General features: G+C 62.4%; 1 protein-coding gene across 4 annotated transcripts in view; it reads left to right on the forward strand.

Annotated features, from left to right (window-relative positions):
- The window catches only part of ACTR3B (actin related protein 3B), a 32,116-nt gene extending 15,597 nt beyond the window's left edge, over positions 1-16,519 (forward strand). For 3 of the 4 annotated variants that reach the window (XM_045837851.1, XM_045837854.1, XM_045837853.1), the window contains 8 exons: positions 5,069-5,164; positions 6,024-6,131; positions 8,494-8,637; positions 9,293-9,466; positions 11,260-11,352; positions 14,397-14,522; positions 15,489-15,572; positions 16,021-16,519. In XM_045837851.1, the coding sequence (XP_045693807.1) occupies positions 5,069-5,164; positions 6,024-6,131; positions 8,494-8,637; positions 9,293-9,466; positions 11,260-11,352; positions 14,397-14,522; positions 15,489-15,572; positions 16,021-16,116 (921 nt within the window). In that variant the 3' untranslated portion in view covers positions 16,117-16,519. Of the gene's footprint in view, positions 1-4,078; positions 4,157-5,068; positions 5,165-6,023; positions 6,132-8,493; positions 8,638-9,292; positions 9,467-11,259; positions 11,353-14,396; positions 14,523-15,488; positions 15,573-16,020 lie in introns of all 4 variants that reach the window. The other variant, XM_045837852.1, reaches the window with a different exon arrangement.
- Positions 16,520-24,735: the final 8,216 nt, after the last annotated feature.

Here is a 24,735-nt window from a genome sequence, read left to right on the forward strand (position 1 = left end):
TCCTCCGGCCTGACGTGTGCCGCCCGCCAGGCTGTGTGACGGTGGGATCTGTCTGCCGCGTGTCCGTTACAGCGGGCCCGGCGGGGCTCTGGTCTTCCCTCCCGGTGTGTGGTCACAGCCGGGGGTCGGCAGACACGTGTGCGGTGTCTGCAGAGCGCCGTGTCCCCCGCTGCCCCCCAGCGGTTCACGCACAGTGAACGGGGCCAGGGCGCTGCCGGTGTGCCCGAGTGGCCCTGTCTTTGTGGCCGGAACACATCACGGCTGCCCACCTGTCCCGCTGGGCACTTCCCTTCCCCAGCCCGTCCCAGAACTGCCCGCCTGGTGCGGAGGGTCACGAGCCGGCGCCGTGCCCAGCTGGCCCTGCCCTCTGCTCGGCTCACTGTGCTGGGAGCCGACCGTGCCAGGAGCCGGCGTGCCGTGCCCCGCCCCTGCGAGGGGCCTCGCGTCCTAGGCCCGTGGAGCCCACGCGCACCACCAGGACACAGCCCGCGGGAGAGGTCCCCGGGTGTTGCTCGGATCCAGCCGGCGCGTGTGGGCCGGTGAGGCCAGAGTAGGCGCCGGGAAGGGGCGGGGGCGTCTGGGGTGAGTGTGGGAAAGCTCACGTCCATTGGCCAAAAATGAAGACCCTCTGCGAACGCTCAAAAATAGTCGAGTTCGTTAAAGATAAGAAAATACTGTACCACAGATTTTTTTTCTGATCCGCACTTTATTCTTTTTTTACTCCTTTAATTGTATTTTTTCTGTGTCTGTGTAATAGGGACCGCCGGTGTCTGGCGAGGCAGCCGGCAGCGTGAAAGGGGCCCGGCCCCGCCGGAGGCCCGCCGCGTCTGTGCTCTGGGGGCGCTGGTTCATGTTTCGTTTGCACTTGCATGACTCTGACCTTCAGCGTTGGTTCACCTGCTCGTCAGTTGAACTTCCTCCTGCAAATTGCCTGTTCACGTCTTGTCCATACCGTCGCCCTACCGCTCTCCCGTTGCCGTGACCTAGCTGGTTTCTTCCCGTGTGCGATCCGTTGCAGGTGATTGCAGCCGACAGTCACCGCGCGTTTGCCGCGTGCCTGCCCTCCCCGGGTTTACGCGTGTCCGCTCACTGGCCCCATCCCACAGCACCCCCGCGGTGGGTGCTTGTCGGTCCCGTTTGTCAGGTTGGGGGGAGGGGCCTCAGGAGACACACTGGGACCCGTACTGGTAGAATCCACAGCTGTTAACTTACGTGCTTGAGATGAGAGAAATCTGAAATGGTAATGTCAGACAGCACCAGCGAGAACTGGGTGCTGGTACTGCAGGTGCGTTGCAGGTGCTCATCTGAACCCCCGAGGAGGCACATGAAAGTGAGCCGTGTGTTTGTTGTTGGGTGACTTTGAGGTCCCTTATTTATATCTGCTTTTGCGTGTGGCTTCGTTAGCTCCCCCCCCCCCCCCCGCCCATGCTCTAAGACCGCTTTCTCTCGCCCGTCCAGGGGACATACTGACTGCCGTGCTGGTGGACAGGCAGGCCTGCTTGTTGGACGCGGCGAGCACCCGCACAGCAGGGGGTCCAGAGGTGGGGCCGGGTCCCCGGGGCACGGTGGTTTCTTGCCGCCTGCCCTGGTCCCAGCGCTGCGCCAGTCCAGGCTTTGTCTCTGCGGAGTGAACTGTGTGCAGCACATGGGTTACGGATGCGCTTTTGCTTTACACAAACGGTGGCAAAGTATGCATGCTGTCGAACACGTTGACTTTTTATTTTATTTTATTTTTTTAAAAGATTTTATTTATTTATTTTTAGAGAGAGAAGGGAGGGAGAAAGAGAGAGAGAGAGAGAGAGAGAGAGACATCAATGTGTGGTTGCCGGGGGCTGTGGCCTGCAACCCTGGCATGTGCCCTGACTGGGAATTGAACCTGCGACACTTTGGTTCAATCCACTGCGCTCAATCCACTGAGCTACGCCAGCCAGAGCTGAGTTTTTATATTAAATGATTAGAGATCATGATAGGAGCATGGTATGAGGTTTGCCTTCTAACCACTTTCAGGCTCAGTGACGCTTACTATATTTAACAGCATGGCCATGTAACAGGTGTCTGGAGCTCCTCCATCCTGAAAAACAGTACACTTACTGAACAATGCCCCCTCCCCTCCCCCACACCTTGTATTTAAAGGAAAGGTTTTATTGTTAAAAATTGTCAGTACAAAATATTTAAGAATGTTTGCGGTATGGAGACACCTTTCTCTTATTTAACAGTCTATCATAGAGACTTTTTCATATCAGCATATATGGAGCTCACCCTTTTAATTTAATTTAATTTTTATTTTTAGAGAGGGGGAAGGGAGGGAGAAAGAGAGGAAGAGAAACTTCAGTGAGTGGTTGCCTCTAGCACGCCCCCTACTGGGGGCCTGGCCTCGATGGAATTGAACCAGTGAACCTTTGCTTGGTAGTCTGGCGCTCAGTCCACTGAGCCACCCCGGCCAGGGCTGGAGCTCACCCTTTTTAAGTATCACAAAGTGTTATACTTTATGGGAGTGGCGTAATTTAACCAGTTCCTCGATGATGGGCTCTCAGGTCACTCCTGACCCGGTGCTGTCGCCCTTCCCCAAACGCTGATGTAGTCTCCCTGGGGCGCCTGGTCTTAGGTGGGTCTCTCGCCTGTGGGTGTCATCGGAGAGTTCCTCCCTTGGATTTGCCGATGCTTTTCTTACTGATGAGCCCCTTCCCCTGAGCCCCGCCCCCGTGCCGGTGCAGCCGTCTCCCCGGCTCTGCAAGGCGGGTGCTCACTGTGACTGGACGGGCGGGGGTGGGGGGGTCACCTCCCACACTGAGGGAGACCGAGGGCCGGGCTTGGCCCGGCTGCTTGATTCCAGAACACTCATCCCTGCGGGTCCGTGGGGCCGCGGGGACCGCCGGGTGTGGCCCGAGGTCAGCCGCCCGCCTTACTCTGAGAGGCTCCCTGGTTTCCGTGCGTTTTCATTTACGCGGCACTTCTTTACACCGGGCTCGGTTTTCCCCCTGCTTTGTGCTGGGTGTGTGTTCTTTCTAGCGGTTTCTCCCTGCATTTGCTTAGGGCGTGGGACGCTGTCCCCCTGTGTGTGTTTAGGGCGAATCCTCCCTGCCGTGGCGCGTGGCCGGGCCGGCCCACGCCCACGTGTTCATCCCCCGTCTTCCCGGCCTCTGCCCCCCGGCTCGCGGTGGACTTGGTCACGGAACTGGCTCCGGCACCTGCCTTTCTGTGCGTGAGTGCGCCTCTGACGCTTTCCAGTTTGAAGCAGCGTCTCTTGATGCCCCCGAGAGAGGGTATCGGTGTCTTTACGCCCTCCCCTCTCTGCCTCCCTCTCTCACTTGGAAACGCCTCTGCAGTTTTAATCGGACCTTCACATGCCGATCCGTAACCGTGATCCCCGGGAAGGAAGAACCTTGCGTCCCGCACCTGCAGCACCTGCGCGTCTTCGGCTGGTCCTTTGGCCTTCTAGTTTGACTGACGTTTACCTTCCGACGGTGAAGTCGTGCGGGGCTCAGGGGCTGGTTCCCCGTGCTGAAAGACGCTCGTTTTTGCACGGTGCCGGGTGGACGGTGCGGTCAGATGCGGAGCGCGGCCCCGCCTCCCCGCTGTGAAGGCTGTAAGTCCGTCCTGCTCACCGGTGTAAACGGAGGTGCGCTGCCGCTGCCGGTGGGTCTGGCGGCACCTTTCCCCCTGCAGGGGCCGCTCAGTCCGCTCGGGCTGCAGTGGCAGAGTGCCGCCAGCGGGGGCGCCCCGACAGCAGACGCGTGTCTCCTCGCTGCGCCCCAGGCCCGAGGGCCTCCGTGGGCGTGGGCGCAGTGAGGGCTGGTGCCTGGGGAGGCCCGTCTTCCTGGCTCGCATGAGGATGGTGCCTTCTCCCGCGTCCTCGCGTGGCCTTTCCTCCGCTCGCGGGCCGGTGAGAGCGCCCTGGCGTCTCTTCCTAATAAAGGCATCGGTCCTGGTGGTTGCCTCCAGATACAGCCCCGCTCGGGCTTGGGGTTCGACAGTTTTGGGGCGTAGTTCAGTCCCCAGCAAAGGGTGATGTGGGCTTTCTCCCCCCCCCCAGAAGGCCCTCAGCATTTTTATTTACTCTTTCTCTTTTCTTTTGCAGCTTTAAATGTGTGGCCTGTGTCCACACTTACTGACATGGAAAAAGGTTCACAGCATACCGCTGCATGACAAAGAGCAGGTTCAATTATTCTTTTTATCTTCCTGTAACCCCGAGTTTCCTCCCATTTGATGATGGCTCTGATTTTAAAATAGACACTCGAAGTTTTTGAAGCGTCTTTGGCTGTGATTTTTATCCGCTTTATTTTTACACTTTTCTGGGTGTGGGTCTTCCATCTGCCATTTGTTTTTCCTGCGACTTTCCTCTCCTCCCTCTCTTTTTCTTTAGCTTTTTCTGTGGCCTTTGACTACTTTCTGTGTGTTCTTCCCTCATCTTTGAGTGAGGGGAGCCCTTCCAGGACTGCTGGTGTGTGTGACCTTGGCGGGGGCGGGGCGGGGCACAGTCTGGGGGCAGCTGCTTCCGCCGGGGACTCTGCTGCCCTGCAGCCCACGGCGGAGACGTCCGCCCGTCCGTCCGGCCAGCCTCGCTCCTGCGCGCTGCGGCCGGTCTGCCCACGCTGCTCCTCTCGCTCTGGGCGGGGCCGCCTCTGCCTCTGCTCTCTGGGGAGCCTCTGCCTCTGCTCTCTGGGGAGCTCTCTGCCTCTGCTCTCTGGGGAGCGCTCTCGTGTTTCTGCGATCCCAAGCCACCGGGGGTCTCCTGGTGCCCTCCCTCGTCGTGGTAGAGTTTCCGTGGCCTTGGCGACGTGCTGCCGGTCTGTCTAGTCCCAGGGTGCTCAGGTGCCTAGCTACTGAAGCCAGAGTCTTCTCTCCCGAAACTCGTCCTTGGCGTGGGGCGGCCCCCGGGGCAGCGGCGCCCGGAGAGGCCCTCACTCTGCCGCCCGCCGGCCCGCGCAGCCGGGTTTCTGTGATGAGCTGCTGCGGCCTGCGCCCTGCACGGCGCCCTCGTTAACCTGCTTCTGGGTTGGTGCTGCGGCTCGGACGTGACCACAGGAGGTCCGGGTGAGCACTAAACACAGCCACTGCTTTCTTACAGACGGAGCCTCCACTGAATACTCCAGAAAACCGAGAGTATCTCGCAGAAATTATGTTCGAATCTTTCAACGTGCCGGGACTCTACATCGCGGTGCAGGTAAAAGCCAGGGGACTTTTCTCATTCCCATGGGGTCGTCGCTGGCCGGCAGCGGGCCCAGCACTGAGTCCGAGGGCGCTGTGGTGTACAGCGCTGCTGTGAGTTCCTCCCTCTTCCACTCCCGCAACACACACACACGTTCACACACTCACAAGTCTGTCTCACACATGCATGCACACACATGCACACATGTGCACTTTCATGTAAAGTTGCACACGCACACACACACGCACACACACACCCCTCCCTGTCACCTCAGACTGCAGTTCTCCGACCGCAGCGCTGTGGGCCGGCAGGTCTCAGAGGCGGGGCCTCCTGGGCGTGGCAGGGGGTGAGCAGCGTCTCTGGCCTTGTCTCACGAGGGGAGGCGGTGCCACCAGCTGCCCCTCCCCGGAGTGTGACAGAACACGGCACCGGGTGTTTCCTGGTGTCCCCTGGGGGGCAGTGTGGCCCTGGTTGAGAACCGGTGCCCGCGCCCCACCGGCATGCACTTTCCGGGGTGAGGCCGGGAACCGGCTCTCACAGCCCCCACATGTGTCCTTCCTGCAGCCCGCCCGTGGGCCCCACCCCCCGGGGGCCGGGTGTCAGATGTGCCCTCTCCCGGCTCCATACCAAAACCCTGTCTCCCTGGCTGTTCTTTGTGAAAAGTTGATGGAGTTCATTAAAAATGAGCCGTCCAGTTTAAGGGTGCAGAATTTGCATGCTCCTGGTCCAGTTTGGGGTTTGAATTTTGGGAGGGAGGGAAAGAATCGTTCAGGCGTGTTTGGCGAGAAGGGCCTTCCTGCCTGAGCCCGAGCAGCCGCGGGCAGACGCCCCGGAACAGGCCGCGTGCTGATGGCCCCTCTCTGGACCGGAGCAGGCGGTGCTGGCCCTGGCGGCCTCCTGGACGTCGCGGCAGGTGGGCGAGCGCACGCTCACTGGGATCATCATCGACAGCGGGGACGGAGTCACCCACGCCATCCCAGTGGTAAGCGGCTCCCTCTCCGCCGGACTCCTCCCCTGGGGGGAGGTAAGGGAGCGCGGTCAAGGCGAAAACCCCTTCTGTGGTTGAACCGCCACCTGAAAAGGCGCAGCTGCACTCTGCAGGGAAGGACATGGGAGCTTTTGAGCCAGGTGCACGTGGTGAGAAGGGCGAGGACGCCCATACCTGCGCTGCGTGGCCCTTCTGAATCTGCAGGCGCGGTCCTGCTGTGGGGCCGTCGTTGGCACTCGGGGTCTCCAGCTCTGCCCCGTCCCGGGGTCGCAGCCGCCGGGAGGAGGAGGGCTCTCCTGCTTGTGGTCCTGCCGCTGGGGACGGGCCTGCCCCCCGGGGAATCCCACTGGTCGGCGCGTGTGCGAGCACTGGAAGGGGCACCTCTCCTCTGGGACGAGACGCGGTGGCCTTGCCGCCTCCTGCTCCAGAGAGGTGGCCGCTGCTGCCGTCTGGGAACTGGTTTGGGAGCTGAGGAAGGTGGAGCGTGCGCTCGGGCTCCCAGATGCTCCGCATGGTCGCGTTGCAGGTTTACTTTCCAGAACATCAGAGAAGCGGCCCTAACTGGGGCTTTCTTTTTTTCTTTTTGGCCCAATAAGCTATTGAAGTGGATTGTTTAACGTTGGTTTTGTGAAAATAAATCGTTAACAGTTGGAAGGCAGGGGATGGGGAGGGGGATGGGGTGGAGGGTGGGGGGCACCCCGCCCCACTCAGGGTCGTTGCACTGCACCTGCGGGGGTGGGGCGTGGAGAAGGCCGCCTAGCGAGGAAAGCTGGCTGGCGCTCTTCCTTGAACAGTCCGTGTGCTTTCGTTGGAAAACTGTCACCATCTCATGTCAGGACTCAGAGGAACGGTGCACTGCTGATGCGTCACCTCCTTAAAGGCCAGAGCTCCCGGAGGGGGAGGTCAGCAGGGAAGAGTCGGGTCTTCCAGATCCCAGACCGCCCTGAGCTGCACTTCCCGGGGGTCGGGAGGGGCCGGCCGGACTCCAGACGCCCTCGTGGTGTCCCCTGTGCTCAGGGCTCCTTCAGGCCTGTCCCAGACCCTCGCTCCTGCCGTGCGCCACTGAGAAGGGTCAGTGCCACTATGCTGGGTTGGTGACACCCACTGGAGGTGCTGGGCCCGCCTCTCCCTGAGGCGCTCCTCTCAGCTCAGAGCAGTGTCCCCCCACCCCCCGCACCGTGGGCCCCGCTGCCCCCTCTCGCGTGCCCCCGACTGAGGAGAAGCACAGAACACAGGTTTTCTCTGGTGTGACAGGCCCACAGGGAAAGTTGTAGTTCGGTTTTTTCCGGAAAAAAAAATGTACATTTGTTGCACAAAATGTGGATAAAACAGAGAAACGCGAAGGAGAAAATAAAGTGGCCCACTGGCTTACCCAGAGAACCACAGCCCGGGGCTGGCGGCAGGGCCGGGGGCCCCCTCTTGGGCACACTGCCTGCCACACCTGGGCACGGGCCACCAAGGCCGGTGCCGTTCTGTGGAACCGGGGGCGTGACTCCTCTGTCTGCTGACACTGGTGGGAGTGTCCCCTCCGGCCGCCGGTGCCCCGGGGGAGCGAGCTGGGTGTGTGCCCAGGCCTGCAGCTCCCTGGCCAGTGGTGCCCTTGGGGAGGTTGGCGAGGGGCCTCCGGCCCAGCTGGGGCGTGTGGGCCCTTGGCCCCACCCTGCGGGTGCCGGGCTGCACCCCGATCCTGCCACCGGCAGGCCAGCCTCTCGGTTCAGGGAGGTGCCCAGGGAGAGGGCCCAATGTGGGACCAGTGCGGGTCCCAGCGTGGTGGTCAGCGAGCTGGCCGGACTCGCTCCTGACGGGCGCTGGCCCTGCTGTGGCCCGTTGCTCTGCACGTCCCCCCACGCCAGGCTGTCGCTCGCTCTGTGTCGTGGGCACGGGCACTGGGCCGAGTGATGTGTGTCACGGACTCGTCCCAGCCACTCGGCTGTCGACACGGGTGCGGCTGGAGTTTGTATCCAGGTCGCTGGAATCAAAGGGTTGCTGAGTTAACCAAATTGCCGATTTTTAAGTAAAAGTAGGTTTATAGTGGGGCAGCGGTTTATAGACAAAACTCTTTTTGTGGTTGAGGAATGAGAAGAGATGGGTTCCCGGCTCCGACACCAGCCTCACTCTCGGGAGAGGAGCCGGCCCTTGTTGTGGTTTTTCTCGGCACCTTCCTGATGGAGGCGCCGCTTTCGTGTCCCGCGGAGAGGTCAGGTCGCGTTGGGGGCGGGGTGCGGAACGCTGTCGATCCAGAGCGCGTGTGCGTGCGTCCGAGGTGCCGCGGGGGCACCAGTAAGTGCGTGTCAGCGCCGCGGAGCGGCCGGGGCTGGGCACGGCGGGCGGCTCACAGGGCGCCCTCTGCCCCCAGGCAGAAGGCTACGTCATCGGGAGCTGCATCAAACACATCCCCGTGGCCGGCAGAGACATCACCTACTTCATCCAGCAGCTGCTCAGGGAGAGGGAGGTGGGGATCCCTCCCGAGCAGTCCCTGGAGACCGCCAAAGCCATCAAGGTAAAAACCGGCGAGAGACGGCTGCCTGGGGGGTGAGGGGGAGTGGGTGTCGGCTGCTGCCCCTGCCCCCCTCCCTGCGAGTGTGGGTCTCGCACCGTCTCCCCTTGCGTGCCGCGAGGGGGTGAGGACCCAGCGCTCGGTCGGCGCCCTGGCGGCCGGGAACCGAGGGGCCCTGGCTGCGTGGGCGGCCCCAGGGGACGGGCCACCTTACACAGAACCTCGGGTCGGCAGAACTGTCTTCCACACCCCCCTGCACCCGAGGCCTGTTTCTGGAACGGGAGCTGGCGGCCGGCAGCCACGGCGCTGGGAGCCCTGGGCGTGGCCGTGCCGCACTCCTTCCGGGTCACCGCCGTGCGGGGCTGCTCCCTGAGACCCGCCGCGCGGGACAGTACGTGGTCCAGCGCCCAGGACCGTCCCGCAGAGCCCGCCTGTGGTTTCCGACTCCGGCCGCCGCGCCGGACGGGGTGCGGGGAGCCTCACCATCGCGGCGCCCCACCGTCGCGGCCCGAGGGCGTGTCCACGCCGGAGTTGGGGGGCTGGGCAGGTCTCCAGGCGCCGGTGTTTGAGGCTCGGGGTCACGGGCATCTGCCGGAGGAGGCCCTGGGTCGGCCGCTCAGGCCCGGCGGCGTCTCTGTGTGTGTGTGTGTGCGCGCAGGAGAAGTACTGTTACATCTGCCCCGACATCGTCAAGGAGTTTGCCAAGTACGACGTGGACCCCCGGCGGTGGATCAAGCAGTACACGGGCATCAACGCCATCAACCAGAAGCAGTTCGTGGTGGACGTGGGCTACGAACGCTTCCTGGGCCCCGAGATCTTCTTCCACCCGGAGGTGAGGCCCCGCCCCCGGAGCACGTCCCGGGCGGCGTGTGCGGGGCGGTGCCTCCGCCTCGGGTGCGTGATGTCCGGGCCCGCCCCGAGCCGGTGGGCGCGCATGCGTCTCTGTGCGTCAGTCCGTGCGTCCGTCCGTGCGTCTCTCCAGTGGGGCGGGGTGGTCCCTTTGCCTCGCCACAGCCCTGCTCACCTGCGTGTAGTTAGCGGCGGGTCGGAGCACGAGGAGCGGTCGGAGGGCGTGGAATTGGAGTGAGCCGCGCACCGATGGGACCACGGCCGGTCCCAGGGGCCGAGTGCAGGCTGCCCCTGCGTAAAGGGGGCAGCGGAACCTTCCCCCCATGCCAGCTTCTCACCCAGGACGCCTGCCTGACGTGCCCCGGCCGCCGGTCACTGCGGCTGCAGCTGCAGCTCCCGGCCGCGGGCTGGCCTTCCCCCTGCGAGCTGCTCGGTGACACTCACGGTGTCACTGTTTTAGCGGGCAGTCACAAATGACCACTGTTACTTTTGTAGATGCAGTAATTTAGGGTTAAATAGAATGCATTTTTTCAAAAAATTATGTATTTATTTTCAGAGAAAGGGAGGAGGAAAAGAGAGAGAGAAACATGAATGTGTGGTTGCCTCTCCTGCACCCCCACTGGGGACCTGGCCCACAACCCAGGCCTGTGCCCTGACTGGGAATCGAACCATCAACCCTTTGGTTTACGCCCCCTGCTCAGTCCACTGAGCCCTGAGCCAGGGCTGAATAAAATGCATTATAAAAATAGGCCCTGGCTGGTGTGGCTCAGTGGATTGAGTGCCAGCTGTGAACCAAAGGGTCACCAGTTCCATTCCCAGTCAGGGCACATGGCTGGCCTGTGGGTCAGGTCCCCAGTAGGGGGCGCAGGAGAGGCAACCACACATGGATGTTTCTCTCCCTCTCTTTCTCTTTCTTTTCCCCTCTCTCTAAAAATGAATAAATAAAATAAAAAAATAGTTTGGTCTCTCTTCCCACCTGGTTCAGTTTGCGTTCAACAGGCAGGTTGCCCACCTCTGCCTGTTTTTAGACAGATACAAGACTGTTCTGTGCAGGGAAATGGCACAGCGTGTGTGTTGCTGGCACCTCATGGTGTCCTGCTCGTCCACGCGTGTCCCTGACTGTGCTGATCGGACGCAGACGTGCAGCTGGCCGTGTCTGGGGGACAGCTGGCGGGCAGCTGGGTGCCAGCTCCTCCCCGCCCAGCGCTCATGTGCATCGAAGCCCCCCTGGGTTTCCAGACATACCTCAGGTGTGACGGGGGTTCTCTGTGCTCCAGCTCCCGGAACGGAGGGGGCCGGAGCCGAGGCCGTTTCCTCGGCGACGCGACTGTGAGGTTGCTTCCCTGTCGAGGCGCCCCGCAGCGACCCTTCACTGACTGTGTTTCTTCCTTCTAAACCCTGGCTAATTTTTCCATAAATCAGTGTTGTGACCGGTGTGCTCACTGCACACTCACAGTGTCTCTCGTTATTTCACACGCATCACGCACACGCTGGGGCGCTCTCACCGGCACGTCCCGCTGTGTGTGTGACGCGGGGCTGGTCCCCGTGGTCGTGGGGGCGGTTTCCCTCCCTCCCCCCCTCTCTCGGGCACACGGGGTCACCGGCCCCGCACACGCAGTCTCGTGGGCCGCATCCAGCCTGCTGGTCGTCCCCGTGCGGTGCGGTCAGAGGCACGCTCAGTTCCGCATGCGTTAAAGACACTTTCCAAAAAGCGTTTTTGTTTCTTCCTGTCGAGGGGAACAGGTCACGTTTCTCTTGTCTCCCCACAAAACGCAGTTCGCCAACCCCGACTTCATGGAGTCCATCTCGGACGTCGTGGACGAGGTCATCCAGAACTGCCCCATCGACGTGCGCCGCCCGCTGTACAAGGTAGGAGCCGCCGCCCGGGCAGGGCGGGGGGGTGCCCGGGGCTCATTCCGCCGCCAGTGGCCCAGCGTCCTCAGAGCAGGCTGAGAACTCGGCCCCCAGGCGTCCCCGTGCTCCCCCCGCCCCGTCCCATCCCAGAGGACTTGCTGAAGGCCAGTGTGGTGGCAGAGGGCTTCTCCCGGCGTGCGGAGGCCTTACGCGTTTGCACGCAGGACGCGGGGACCTGGACGTGTTGAAGTATCTGCTGCCTCTCACCCTCAGCTGGCCAGCGTGTTTCAGATCAGGCCACGCCGACTGCACGCCTGCTGGGAAGATACACGTGGTCTGCCCGCCCGCGCTCCCCGCCGGTCCTGTCGGGGGCAGACTCGGGCTCGGTGCCCACGCCGTGCTGCGGGGCGCGTGAGGGCCTGGCCTGGGGCAGCCCCGGGGGGACGCTCCCCTAGCGCTTCTTCCCCAGATTCTTCTTTGAAACCTGAGGACCTGCCAATCCGTGTGGTCACAGGGCGAAGGGATGTTGCTGGTGGTCAGATGCTGACGGCAGGAGGGCACGGCCGGGCGGCCGCCCTTCACCTTCCACTCCTCTGTGCCCGGGCGTGAGGGCGCCGCGCCCCTCGCTCAGCTCGCCCAGGCCCAGGCGGCGCGTTCCAGAGCGTCGGGGTTGGGCTCGGGAAAGAGGGATCGGTACAGCTTTTCTTTTTCTTTCTTTTTTTTTTTTAACTTATGTTGTTAGGGTTTTGTTTTTTTTTAAGATTTTTATTTATTTATTTTTAGAGGGGGAAGGGAGGGGGGGAGAGAGAGAGAGAGAGAGAGAGAGAGAGAGAGAGAGAGAGAGAGAGAGAGAAACATCAATGTGTGGTTGCTGGGGGTCATGGCCTGCAACCCAGGCATGTACCCTGACTGGGAATCGAACCTGCGACACTTCGTTTCGCAGCCTGCACTCAATCCACTGAGCTATGCCAGCCAGGGCAACAGCTTTTCATCTGTAAGGTGGGGTACTGTGCAGTCTTTAGAAAGAATGAGGTGAGTCAGTGTAAATTCAGATGGGGAGAGACCAGTCTCCATTGCTAGGTGAAAAAGCAGCTTGTGAGTTTACACTCAGTATCTCACTTGACGTAAAAATGTGGCTCGTGTGTGTACGGAAGGAAAGGTCCTGAGTGATACCTGCTCAACTTTTTCCTGGGAATGTCCATTCTTTAAGATTTTCAGTAAATTTACTTGCTGTTTTTTTTCTTTACTCTTTTTTTTAACTTTGAATACTTTTTCACGCTCCAGTTATTACTGATGTGCGTGACTAAACGGAAGCGACCGCCCCCACAGTCCAGTGCCCGTCTGACACTGTGCATGGTCGCTGCACTGTCCCGGACCGTGTTCCTCTGCGGCACCTGCCGTGTCTGCAGCTGCCGGTGCTTCTCCACCTTTTTGTTTGTTCTCACCCGGCCTCCCAGGGCGGCCGCCCTCGACCGCAGGGAGCTCGGATTGTGAGGGGCGGGCAGAGAGGGGGGTTCTCCAGAGAAGTGACCAGCAGGGTCCCCGTGCTTTCTCTCCGTCTGCCACTGCCTGTGCCGGGACTGAGCGTGAGGAACGGGCCCTCGTGCAGTGCGGCCCCCCCCGCCGGACCTGCGACATTTGTAGCATGGGCGGCCGGCTGGGACCCGGGGCGGGAACTGGCCACGCGCTCTCAAGGCGGGGTCCTCTGCTCTGGGGACCCTCTGGTCCTTCTGTCGGGCCGCCAGCGGCTCGGGTCTCGGTGAGGAGGCGGGCAGCAGGCAGGCTGGGGCCGTGGAGGGAGAGGCCGAGTCCCAGCCGTCCCGTCCCTGGGACCAGCAGCCGCCCCGGGCACTTCCTCTCGGGCCCTCGGGCGCGGCACAGCTCCCGTGGTAGAGACGGGCGCGCTCTCTCCGGCATTGCCGGGACTGCAGCCGACTCGGGCGGAAGCCCAAACGGTGCCGACAGAGGCGAGGGGCATTTGGGAGACAGGGAAGGGGACAGGGACACCCGCGGCAGGACGGCGCTGCTGTCGGGGCAGGTAAATGACACAGTGACACTGTCTCCCAGCTCCATTTCTGCTGGTCTCTGATGTGCCCGTCCGACCCCGTCTGAGCGGGTGCTGGCGCCCCCTCTCCGGTCAGGGCTGGCTCCTGGGGACGGCCGGGGCCAGGAGAGGGCAGTTCTGTGTGACCCGTGACCTGGGCTGCCAGGGACCGCGGGACCCGTGTCTCCCGCTGGGTCTTGTGACATGTGCTCGCCCGTCCACACGGCCGGCCCCGGGACGCCTGACCGGAGGCGGGGCTGCCCGGCTCCCTGGAGGGCGCCTTGTTTCCCCTCCTTTTCGGTCCCCCCTTCGCTCCCCGCCCCCCCCCCCCGCCCCAGTGATGGTTCCTGTGAGAGAGTGAGTCTGGGCGTGCTTCACTCCCCCTCACGGTCCCAAGGGACACCCTGCACCCTGAAGGGAAACAGGTCTTCCGCCAAAATCTGGCAGGAGATTTAATGAGGCTCCCCACGCCGGTGCCCCCTGCCCAGGCCTCTGCCGCGGCCCCTTAGCGGGATCCGAGGGTGACAGAGGGGACGCGGCGTCAGGGGTCCCGTCTGAAAACACCTCCTGCCGGCGTCGCCCTTCCCAGAGCTCAGGCGCCGATCAGAAGACCCGTTTCCCCGAGGTCATTAGGGCCGGGTGAGCCGGGCGTCCAGTGTCGCCTGGCCGCAGGCTGTTGCCGTGACCGCCAGCCCGGCGGTTCACACGGTCCGCTCGCTGTCCGGTCCTCGTGCGGCTGCCGGGCTGCACGCAGCGGGCACTGGGGGCGGGGCTGCTGCCCGGTCCCCTCGGTTGTAACCGTGGGTGGGGAGACGCAAGGGGAGGGGTGTGTCTGCCAGGGGGGAGCGCCATGCCCTCCTCCAGTGGCGCTCGCTGCGTTTGGCCGGCTGTCCCCTCCGACTGTCCCCTCCGACAGGCCAAAGTGGGCCGGTCGCTGGGGGGGTCGGGCAGGCGGGGTGCATGCGGGGTGGGCAGGGGACCCCCCCCAGGAAACCCTCTGCTTTGTGTCTTCCAGAACGTCGTTCTTTCAGGAGGCTCCACCATGTTCAGGGATTTCGGACGCCGGCTGCAGAGAGATCTGAAGAGGGTGGTGGATGCCAGGCTGAGACTCAGCGAGGAGCTCAGCGGCGGCCGGATAAAGGTGGGGGCCGGGCGGGGGGCGGCGGACTCGGCTCTCCCTCCCCCCTGACCGGGAGCCGGCGGAGCGGGGTCGTCTGCGTGTCGGGGAGGAGAGCCGTGTTCGAATCCCCCTCCCAGGCACGCAGGGAGGTGGCCTCCCGAGGCGGTTGCCTGACTCCTGCCGAGCCAGCGTGCGGTGGAGACCAGCCGGCAGTGCTGGTGCCGCAGCAGCGATCTGCCCCCCTCCCCGCCCCTGCCCCCCGCCCCAGCAGCCAGCAGACCCCTCTGTGCTGTGCGATCAGGCGTGTGGTGACCGGTCTCTGGGCCGATGGGGCCCCTTTCCAGGCGGGACTGCTGACGTCCTTAGGGACGCTCTCATGGACCCAAACATCCCGCCTGCGCAGGGGTCACAGTGTAGCCCACCCCCGGGGCCAGCCGCGCCCTGGCCGGTGACCCTGCGTGGGCTCCGGGGCAGGGGTGGGCTTCGGCGCGGGGTGACCGGGAGCACGTGTGGGCCCCCACCTGCTGCTCACACTGCCGGCCAGTGTCCCTTCTCACGGCACTTTGGGGACGCTTCGTGTCATTTGGAGTTACTGCTACATGGCTAAAACATCTCATTTGTTCAGTTTAAAAATGAACTGGGTAGTTGCTTGGATTTTTCCCTTATTTAAATGCCCTCAGTGTGAAAAATAAGTCCTCCCGGGCTTGCCTGCTGAGTTCTCAGACAGAGTACCCCCTGGGCTGGGGGCCTGAGGCTAGGGCAGGGGGCAGGGGGGGTGGGGGACAGGGTGGGGGTGGGGGGTTGCGAGGCGAGAGGCTGGGTGCTGGGGGTCAGGTGTGGGAGAACTGAGGGGCTGGGGGGGGTGGGGCTGGGGGCCCGATGTGGAGAGGCCCCGCCGTCAGGGTGGGCGGAGACGGCGTCCGTCCGGGGAACGGTGGTTGGAAAGCCCCGTCCACACCGGAGTGACCGTGTCCCCTCCCTCGGCAGCCCAGGCCCGTGGAGGTGCAGGTGATCACGCACCACATGCAGCGCTACGCCGTGTGGTTCGGCGGCTCCATGCTGGCCTCCACCGTGAGTCCCCGAGCCGCGCTGCGGGCCCCTGTGCGCGTGGACGGGTGTGGTCTCGGGGAGGTCAGAGAGTGGGTGTGGCCCCGGACAGCCCCAGAGATCCCAGTGCTCGCTGAAGCTCTCAAGTGCCCTCGCTAACGAGGGGCGAGCACAGGTGTGGGGCCCTGGAACCCACACGTAACCTGGGACGTCCACACTGGCCGTGGCTCCAGGGACTGTCCCCAGTAGTCACGACCCCCACCCCCCAGATGTGTGAGTAGGGGGCGGGCTGCTAATTCAGGGTGGGGTGTGGCCGGTCCTCCGCAGGCTGAGCAGGGGTGCAGCTGGCCCCAGACGAACTCAGCGTGGTGGTCAGCACGGTCAGCGCGCCAGGTCTGGAGGGAGGGAGGCTGGACGGGGGGCGGGGGTCCCCAGTCCCGGGGCACTCAGGGCCCTCGCGTGTCGCCCGCAGCCCGAGTTCTTCCAGGTCTGCCACACCAAGAAGGACTACGAGGAGTGCGGCCCCAGCATCTGCCGCCACAACCCCGTCTTCGGGGTCATGTCTTAGCGCTGGCTGCCACGTCGGGCCGGCGGCGTCCCGTCAGCGCGCAAGTGTCCTTCGGAGCCGCAGACGCCCGCGGCCCCGAGAACGCGGCGGCGTTCGGTGTCGAGGTCGAGGAGGGGCCTGTCTGTGTGGCCGAGCGCAGGAGGCGCCCGCACCGGCGCGGCACCGGTCACCGCGAGCCGCCTCCGCGGCCCCCTCCCCCTCGCGTCCCCGCAGCCCACCCGAGCTTCTAGCGAGCCCGGTTCTGAAGGGCATACCTGCAACTCGGGAAATGGTCAGGACACACCCACCACCTGGAACGTGGGGAACCATAGTCCTCCCCCCCACACACCCCCACAAAGGAGCGTGGGGCTGGTCGCCCTGTCCCTTCCAGCCTATTTTTGTAAATAAAACGTCGTAAACTGGAGACGCAGAGGGCTGTCTGTGTCTTCTGTCCCTGTGTGTCTTGTGGTGTTCGGTGCAGCTGGTTGGTCCCCAGCGGCTGCTGCCGTCGCCGCTGGGGCTGGACCCTCACTCCTCCTGGGGACGCTCGCCCTGGCGCCTGCCGGTGCCGAGCGTGGGGGGGGGGGCACGGCCACGCGGTTGCTGGCAAGTGCCTGCGTGGGCTGGGGTGACGGACGCCCGGGCACCACAGAGCCGTGTGGGAGCCGCCCAGATCACGCGCACTGTCGAGTTCCTGGGAGAGCCCCCCAGCCCACTGCGCAGGGGCCGCCCGCTGTGGGTGGGTGCAGGGCGAGACACTCCCCGCCCCCGGGCGGCGGGGGGGGGGGGGAGACAGGCAGCCAGGCTCTCAGGCTCTCGGGGGAGGTGCCCTGCGGCGCCCTCTCGCCCTTCTCCCGGGTGCCCACGTTCCTTCTGAGCAACATTGAGACCGGCTTCCCCTCCGTGGGGGGTCTGGGGGTTAGTTGATACGGAGCCTGGGGGGAGTTTCCTGGCTGATGTGGGGTGGGCTGCCTGCAGGGACCGCTCCCTCGTGGTGGAGGTGGCCTGGGGGCGGGTCAGCGTTCGGGCTGGGGGAGGGGCGCCCCGGGTGACTTCCAGCGCCCCCCCCCACTGCCCCCCCCCCCCCGAGGAATGCAGAATTCACGACCTGAGGTGTGCGCGCAAGGGCTCTGACCTGTGCCCAGGGGATCGCTGGCTTGCAAGGTCATTTGCTAAATTAGATTTAATTTTATTCCATTCGTATAACGTTGTTTACTGCTTGTAGAGGGGAAGGGAGGAAGAGGGAGGGAGGGAAACATCCATCAGTTGCCTCTCGGAGGTGTCCTGACCGGGGACTGAACCCACAACCTTTCGGTTTACTGGGCGATGCTTCCACCAAAATAGGGGACCGATCTGGGCGATGCCTGGTGCAGGGCAGGTGCCCACAGAGGACCGAATTAAGCCCCTTAATTCCGATTCCCCTGAAGAGACACGGTCCCCGGTTTTCCCCGGCCGTGCGCTCTGCCCTGGGAGGTGGGGTGTTCGGGGAACCTCAGGGGACAGGCGGCTTTGAGTACTGGAGGTGTCGGCTCCTGTTAGCTTACGACTCTGAACGCTGTGACGTCTTGCCCTTGCGTGGGGGCACCTGGTGTGACGGCTCCCCTGCACCGCGGCGACCTCGAGCAGTGAGGTCAGTGGGAGAGCCCGCGGAAGGCACTGTCCCTCGGAGACCGGGTGGACGGATGTGTCTGTGACAATCTGCTGCGACTCCACGGGGGACGCGCTCGTGTGTGACTGGAGTGACGGATTCCTCCTTTACGACCCCTCCCTCCCTCCTCGTTTATAGAAATTACGGTTGTGCCAGACGAGCTCGTGAGGCCGATCCAGGGCTTAGCTTACTTAGCCCCTCGAGGGCGCCCGTTAGGAATATTTACCCGTTAAATAATTCTTGACGTAATTGGGGGATATTTCATTATGTTTCTTTTAAAAGTAACTGTCGGGCTCGTTAAATAGGAATAGATTGGCCAAATAATTGTGTGAGGCTTTAATGGGCAATTACATCAGTTTCCCTTGGTCAGATGGAAGTAAATTTTTTTTAGAAGAGAGAAAATAAACCGTAGCTTCGTGTTGATGTGATGGAGGGAGTTTCCCAGCGTTGAAATACCAGTTCCTCCCGCCCTGTGTTACGTCCCCACGTGAGCGGGTGTTCTGCCCCCTGCAGGCCGACGTCCCCGGTTTCACACCTGTTCTGAGCCTGGGGCGCTGTGGGTCACGTCTGGTTGTGTGTGTGTGTGTGTGTGTGTGTGTGTGTGCATAGCCCTGCGTCTGTATCACTAGTATCTGCTGCCCGGTGGTGCAGCTGGGGCATCGTCCAATACGCCACGGTTGCTGGTTCGATCTCTGGTCGGGGTGTGCACAAGAATCAACCGACACATGCGTAAGTAAGTGGAGCAACAGATTGATGTCTCTCTCTCCCCGTTCCTCTCCCTCTCTAAAATCAGTTCAGAGTGGCTCAGTTGGTTGGGTGTCATTGTGCAGACTGAAAGTTCACCAGTTCGATTCCCACTCAGGGCACAGTCCTGGGTTGCAGGCCAGGTCCCCAGTAGGGGGCACTTGAGGGGCAGCCACACATTGATGTTTCTCTCCCTCTCTTTCCCCCTCCCTTGCCCTTTCTCTACAAATAAATAAAAAATTACAATCTTAAAAAAACAGTATTTGCTACCAAGAACTGCAGAACTTTTTAATTGGTGAAAGAGGGTTGATAATTTAATTGGTAACATAGCTTTAAATTATTAAACAATAATTACACACCCAAGGGTTGAGGAAGAAAATGTACGTGGTATGGTGTTGGCTGCCTCTTCAGTCTTAAGGGGTCCAGTCAGCAGCAGTGGTTGACGTAACTCTCTCTCGGCCACCGTGGGACCCGCTGCAGCCGCGTTCGGAGCAGTGTTCCGCCCGGCAGCCTCCGGCCTCGAGTCCGCCTTCCAGCTGCTCCTCGTCGGCCATGACCACGTCAGTCTCCAGGGGGTTCACGCCATGGTGGCGTGCGCTCATGACCTTGAAGCCGAGTTAGGAGGATGGAGCCCAGTCAGGCCGCCTGACGTCCTGCCTCCTTCAAACCGGAGCGTCGCCCGCAGCTGGCTCCCGGCCAGTCCCATCCCTGTCTGCGTTCCTCATCCTCACCTGGTGGGACGAGGGCCCCCCGCGCCCCTGGAGTCAGGCGTGTGGGACCTGCGGTGCTGCCGGCTCCCACACTGGGCCTGGGGGGGGACGAGCTGGGGGCAGCGACCAGGAGGCTGTGACGTGAAGCGACCTGGACGTGAGGGGTCGACTGCTCTCACTGCCCACCTCCAGGGGAGCCCTGCGGGGTGTGCGCCGTAGAAACCTCACCCTCGGGGTTGGTGCAGTCGAGCCTGCCTGCCTCGGGCTGTAGGAGTTTTCTTCGGAACTGGGAAGGCCATCATTTGCTGAGTGCTGGCTCAGTTCTGGGCGCTGTGCCAAGCCCCCATGCTTACCAGTGCCCGTCGGCGGTGCCTGGGGGCCTTGGAAAGCCAGGCTGAGGTGCAGTGTGTCCCCTGGGTGGGTGTGTCCCCCCGGAGGGTGTGTCCCCTGGGTGGGTGTGTCCTGTGGGCACACTGCTTGAACTGCTGCCCTGGAGGGGGCAGCAGAGGTTCCCAGTTCACATCAGGACCCCTCAGACCCCAGTTGCCCTCTGCACCCATCTGTAACCAGTCTGATCTGTATACTCTGCTTTGCTCCCGGGCTGGTGCAGCGGAGCTCTGCCTCTGCAGCCGCCGGAAGCCGGCCGGGCCCCCTCCGGAAGCCGCTCCCGTGCCCACGTGCTGCTCTCGGGGACGCGGGGCCCTGTGTGGAGAGCGGGGGAGCGGAGGAAGAGAGAGATTGTGTGGGAGGAGATACACAGGAATACAAACACCAGCTCCAAATGTAGTTAAATTGTAATTTTTTGTAGGATCAAATTCTTTCAATGATTTTAGAAATCGAAATGTGACCCAGCGACTAAGCAGCAAGAGTGGAAACCACCGGGGTTGGCTGAAGGCAGAGGCTCGCCTTCCCTTCTAGACTGAAACATAAAATGTATCCAAGGGCTAGAACAGTAAAAACACAAACAGAAGTCACTTCAATTGCTGTTGTTACAGTAGCCTAGGCTTGCGGACCACCCACCACCGGAGCTAGGCGAGGAGGCATGCATGGCCCGTCACCTTGAGTTTGGACTTCAGTCCCCAGACGTGCGGGAGAGTAACTTCCTGTAGATCTCAGCCGCCACTGTGTTACGGCTGAGCCAGGCGTCCGTGCCGGTGGCTGTGGACGGCACCTGTTCGGACCGACCGCCTGAGGTGTCGGCGTTCACCTGGGCGAAACCCATCTAACTCTCCGTGGGTCTCAGCATAAAGGGGTCTTGAGGAATGGGGAAATAAAAAAAACCCCAACAATCCAGCAACCCTCCATTTCCCCAAAGCTCTGGGTTGTGCAGCCCGGAGTCGGAGCCGACCTTCCACATGGTTGTCCAGCAGAGACCACGTCCTCGTCGCTCACGGACCGGCAGCATGTCCAGAGGCGTGGGAAACTCAGACTCTCAGCCTGCCTGTCTGCCCGCCCTGGACGCTGCCGCAGGCGCCCGGGTGATTCCCGCATGGTCAGGGCGAGCAGGGAGGAGGCAGCCACAGTCCCCTGGAGTCGATAAAAAAACATGCTTAAACGATTCCAGCACAGTCTGAGGGCTGGTGAAATCCCGCGAGGCCGGCGGTTCAATGGTTGAGCGTCCTCAGGGCAGCCGGGGGCGGGGGGGGGAAGGGCTGAGCTGCGGGTACCCCGGGGAGAGAGCAGGCCGCTGCCATGGTCTCCGAGGGGGGTCCCTCGGTGGGTGGCACCGTCACAGGCGGGCGAGTGGCGTGAAGTGTGGGGAGGTGGATGGAGGAGTGTGGGGGGACAGGTGCCCAGGGAGGGGGGGAGGCCGGGAGGGGCCAGGGAGCCAGGGATGAGCGCAGGAGGTCTCCCATCACCCTCTACCTGCCCCACAGACCGACACCTCCCAACTTCTACTGCCGACTTTGCTTTCGTTCTCCCCAGCTTTGCTGAGATACAGCGCACACACAGCACTGTGTGAGTGTGGGTGCACGGCTCTAGCTGCTATCGAATGAATGAATGTCTGTGAGACTAAGGTTTTACGTTTTACACTGAGAAACGACCCAGAATGCAGATGCCTCATTGAGACATTCAAACATGTGGAGGGAAATTAACCGCAGCCGAAGATTGGGGATTTTTTAAATGTTTGCTAACAAGAACAACGAAGCAAATACATCCCCACAACTAGGTTCGTTGCCAGGGGCAGGAGGGGGTGGTGGTGGTGGTGCAGGGGAGGGACAGGGGTGGTGTACATCAGCAGGCTCAGACAAATATCTTCCGGCGTCCCAGGAGCAGGCCTACTCGCTCTTTGAACCCAAGTGGTCATCTCTGCAGCAGCCCAGCGGACGGCCGCAGGAAGCCGGGTCCCCGTCCGCACCCCCTGCACCCAGCCCACACTATCCCGGAGTGAAAACAAACCAAAGCGCACGCAGCGCGCCTCCCTCGAGCACGGTGTCACTCGCGGCGCTCACCGCTAGGGGGCGCTGTTCCCCTTCATCCGAGAGCGCACTGTCGGGTCAAGGCCACGTTGCCCACGCTCACCGCGCTCCGCCTCTCCTCTGCTAATTGACGGTGTTAGGAGCCCGGAGCAGAGGGTCTGGAGGCCAGGGTGGACATCCCGGGTCCTCCCTGAGTGATCGTGCAAACCTCGGCGTATTTCCTCTCCTCGGACCCTCCGTTTCCCAGTCCCACACGGAGGACGTGACTGAGCTGTCCGGGTGGCGGGAGGTGGAAGGGAGGTGGGGGTGTGCCGGCGCTGAGATGATGCGACATCTCTGGGTGCCTGGTCCTTCCCTCTCTTCCAGCCGTTTGCGCTCTGACCCTTTGTATCTCCGGGGAGGGAGCGCCCGAGGGCCAGAGGCGCCCTCGTGGTTCCGCCAGACCCTTGCCCGCCTGTCCCCGAGGCGGACGCCAGAGGGCGCGCCAGCCCCGCGGCTGCCCCGGTTATGGGACCGGCGGCGGGATTTGCAGCAGGGTTACTGCCTGCTGAACCCCCGGGGCTGGGAGGTGCGGGGTACCGGGTGCAGAGCGCGGAGCTGGCCTCGCCTCTTCATTTCCTGGCGAGGACACAGTGCTAAAGACGGGAGTGACTTGGGCACGGTCCCGTTCGTTTGCCCAGAACGAAACGCTCCTGGTTCCCAGGCCAGTGGAGGGGCCACCTCTCCCCGACCTTCAGCAGAGCCTTGCCTTGAGGCCACACGCAGGTGGGCTCCGCAGGCAGCAGCGGGGGGTGGGGGCGTGGGGTAGTGGGGGGTGGGCATGCAGCAGATTTTTGCAGAAGCCCCCAGGGTCCCCTGGAGGGGACCTCCCTGGATCTCTGGGGCCCCTTTCTCCTGTGCCCCTTCTTGTTGTGCCCTTGCGCCTTTGGAGAGCGGAAGGAAGCCTCCGCCCGGCGCTCCGGCCCGGTGACGCGTCCCAAGGCCGCGCCTGCATCTTCCTCCGCACGTGTTAGCTTGCGCTCTCACCTCCACGTGGAGAACCCATCTGGCGAGGCACCTGTGTGTTTTTCCAGCCCATTTCTCGTCAGGTCTAACAAGATCAATCAGGTCACGTGTCCAGTTAACCCGATTGAGCACGCCCGAAGTCCCATGACACCGCCTGCGTGCCAGGGACACGTGCCAAGGGGCAGCGCCGCTCTGCTCCCCTCTCCCTCGGAATCCACGTGCTCCCCTTCTCAGACTCCCGCCCAGGCAGGCGCCCCAGGGGCTCTGCGGCGGGGTCCTGACTGTTCTGGTGGGACAAGGGGGAGTTCATCCACGAACCAGGAGGTGGGGGAGGCAGGAATGACAGCGCCGATGGTGCCATTGGGGAGAAAATTCAGAAGTGCTCGGCAGAAAACCTGACTGGGAGAATTAATGCTTTCCAGTTTGACCTCATACTGCCGGCGCCCTGCTCAGTCTAGCGAGGGAGCGAGCCTGCACAGCTGTGATTGGGCCAGGCCCCGGGGCCCTGCCTGGCCATGGCTGCTAGGTCGAGGTTGGCTCTGGCTCTAAGACGGACCCAAAGAACCCTCCCTTTGGAATTTGAACATGGGCACTTGGAGACTGAGCCAAGAGCAGACAGATGAGGAGGAAGTCGACCCTGAGCTCGTCCCATCTGTGGGAGGTGTGGCCCGAGGTCCAGAGGCCCTCTTACCCTGAGGTCCCTGGGTGCTCGCCCCCACTGTGCCAGCGTTTCTCGGGGTCCCTGGAACCGACACCTCACAGCATACCGTCCTGTTCTGGAGACCGCCTGCATGGATCTGTGTTCCTGCAACCCAGTGCGTGTGGCTTGGAAGAGAGTCCTTCTGAGAGCATCCGCCCCGGCTCCCGCAGACCTGGGAGTTGAGAGTTTTCTGTGTGGTGGCCTTTAGAGATGCGCGGGTTGCTGATTTCCAGCCTGCAGGAGTGCGTCCTGTGGGTTGCATTTAAAATGCTCTGGTTCTGCCCCGGCTGGTGTGGCTCAGTGGATTAAGCACTAGACTGCAAACTGAAGGGTCGCCAGTTCGATTCCCAGTCAGGGCACATGCTGGGATGGTGAGCCAGGTCCCCAGTAGGGGGCGCACCAGAGGCAACCACACATTGATGTTTCTCTCCCTCTCTTTCTTCCTTCTCCTCTGTCTAAAAATAAATAACATCTTTAAAATAAAATGTTCTGGTCCTGTTTCCCTGGAGAGCCCTGTGGCAGGATTGAGCTCGGTTGCGGGGGCCCTGACTCGTGCACGGTGTGCACGGCAAACACAGAGGCGGAGGCGAGGCCGAGCCTGGGACCCCGAGGAGTTCCCGCCCTGGTGGAGAGGGGCCTGGGACGCGGGTCAGAGGAGCCGCACAGGAGTAAGTGCTGGCTGTGAAGGCAGGTGGGGCAGAGACAGGGAGGGGGAGGGTGAGGCAGGTTGTTCAAAGACTGTCTGGTCTGTTCAACTAGGTCACACACGCCCCCTGCAGGCCAGATGCATTTCTCAGCAAACCTACTTCTTCTACGTGTATTTGTATTGCCCACGTACCTTTCAGAAATCTTGGAGCTAGGTTTGTATGTCTTTCTAAAATACACTTCAGGGTTTTGGCGGCCCAGACGAAGGTCAGTGGGCACAGACTCTGAGTGGGTGGGCACCGGGCGGGGACAGAAGCCTGATGTCCCAGCTCTGGGCGCAGGGCGGGCGAGGAGCCCGGGCAGGAGGCCAGACCCCCGCCTCCCGTGGTGTCTCGCTATCGCTGAGCCAGGCCCACTCCCCTTCCCCACGTCCTTGAGCAGTTCTGATGGCCCTGCAGCTGCCTCCTGGCGCCTGTAGTTCAAGTTGGGAATGGGTCCAAAGAGACCCTCCGGGAGCCCAAACCCCGTGGCACCTCCCGGATGGTACAAACTGATTTCTGGCTGATCCTGGGACTGGTTCCGCCGGGTGGACCCCCTCGCTCCGGGCGTGGTAACTGTGGCCCACGCAGGGAGGACAACATTAGCAATCTGAAAGGAATACCTCTCTCTCTCTCCCTCTCTCTCTCTCTCTCTCTCTCTCTCCCTCTCTCTCTCGTTCTCCCTGGTCTGTCCCTCCAAGCCGGGGTGGTGGCAGTGGGGATGCTCGCA

This window comes from Phyllostomus hastatus, unplaced genomic scaffold, assembly GCF_019186645.2.
Source record: "Phyllostomus hastatus isolate PE091 unplaced genomic scaffold, TTU_PhHast_1.1 phas_contig_244, whole genome shotgun sequence".
NCBI lineage: Eukaryota > Metazoa > Chordata > Mammalia > Chiroptera > Phyllostomidae > Phyllostomus > Phyllostomus hastatus.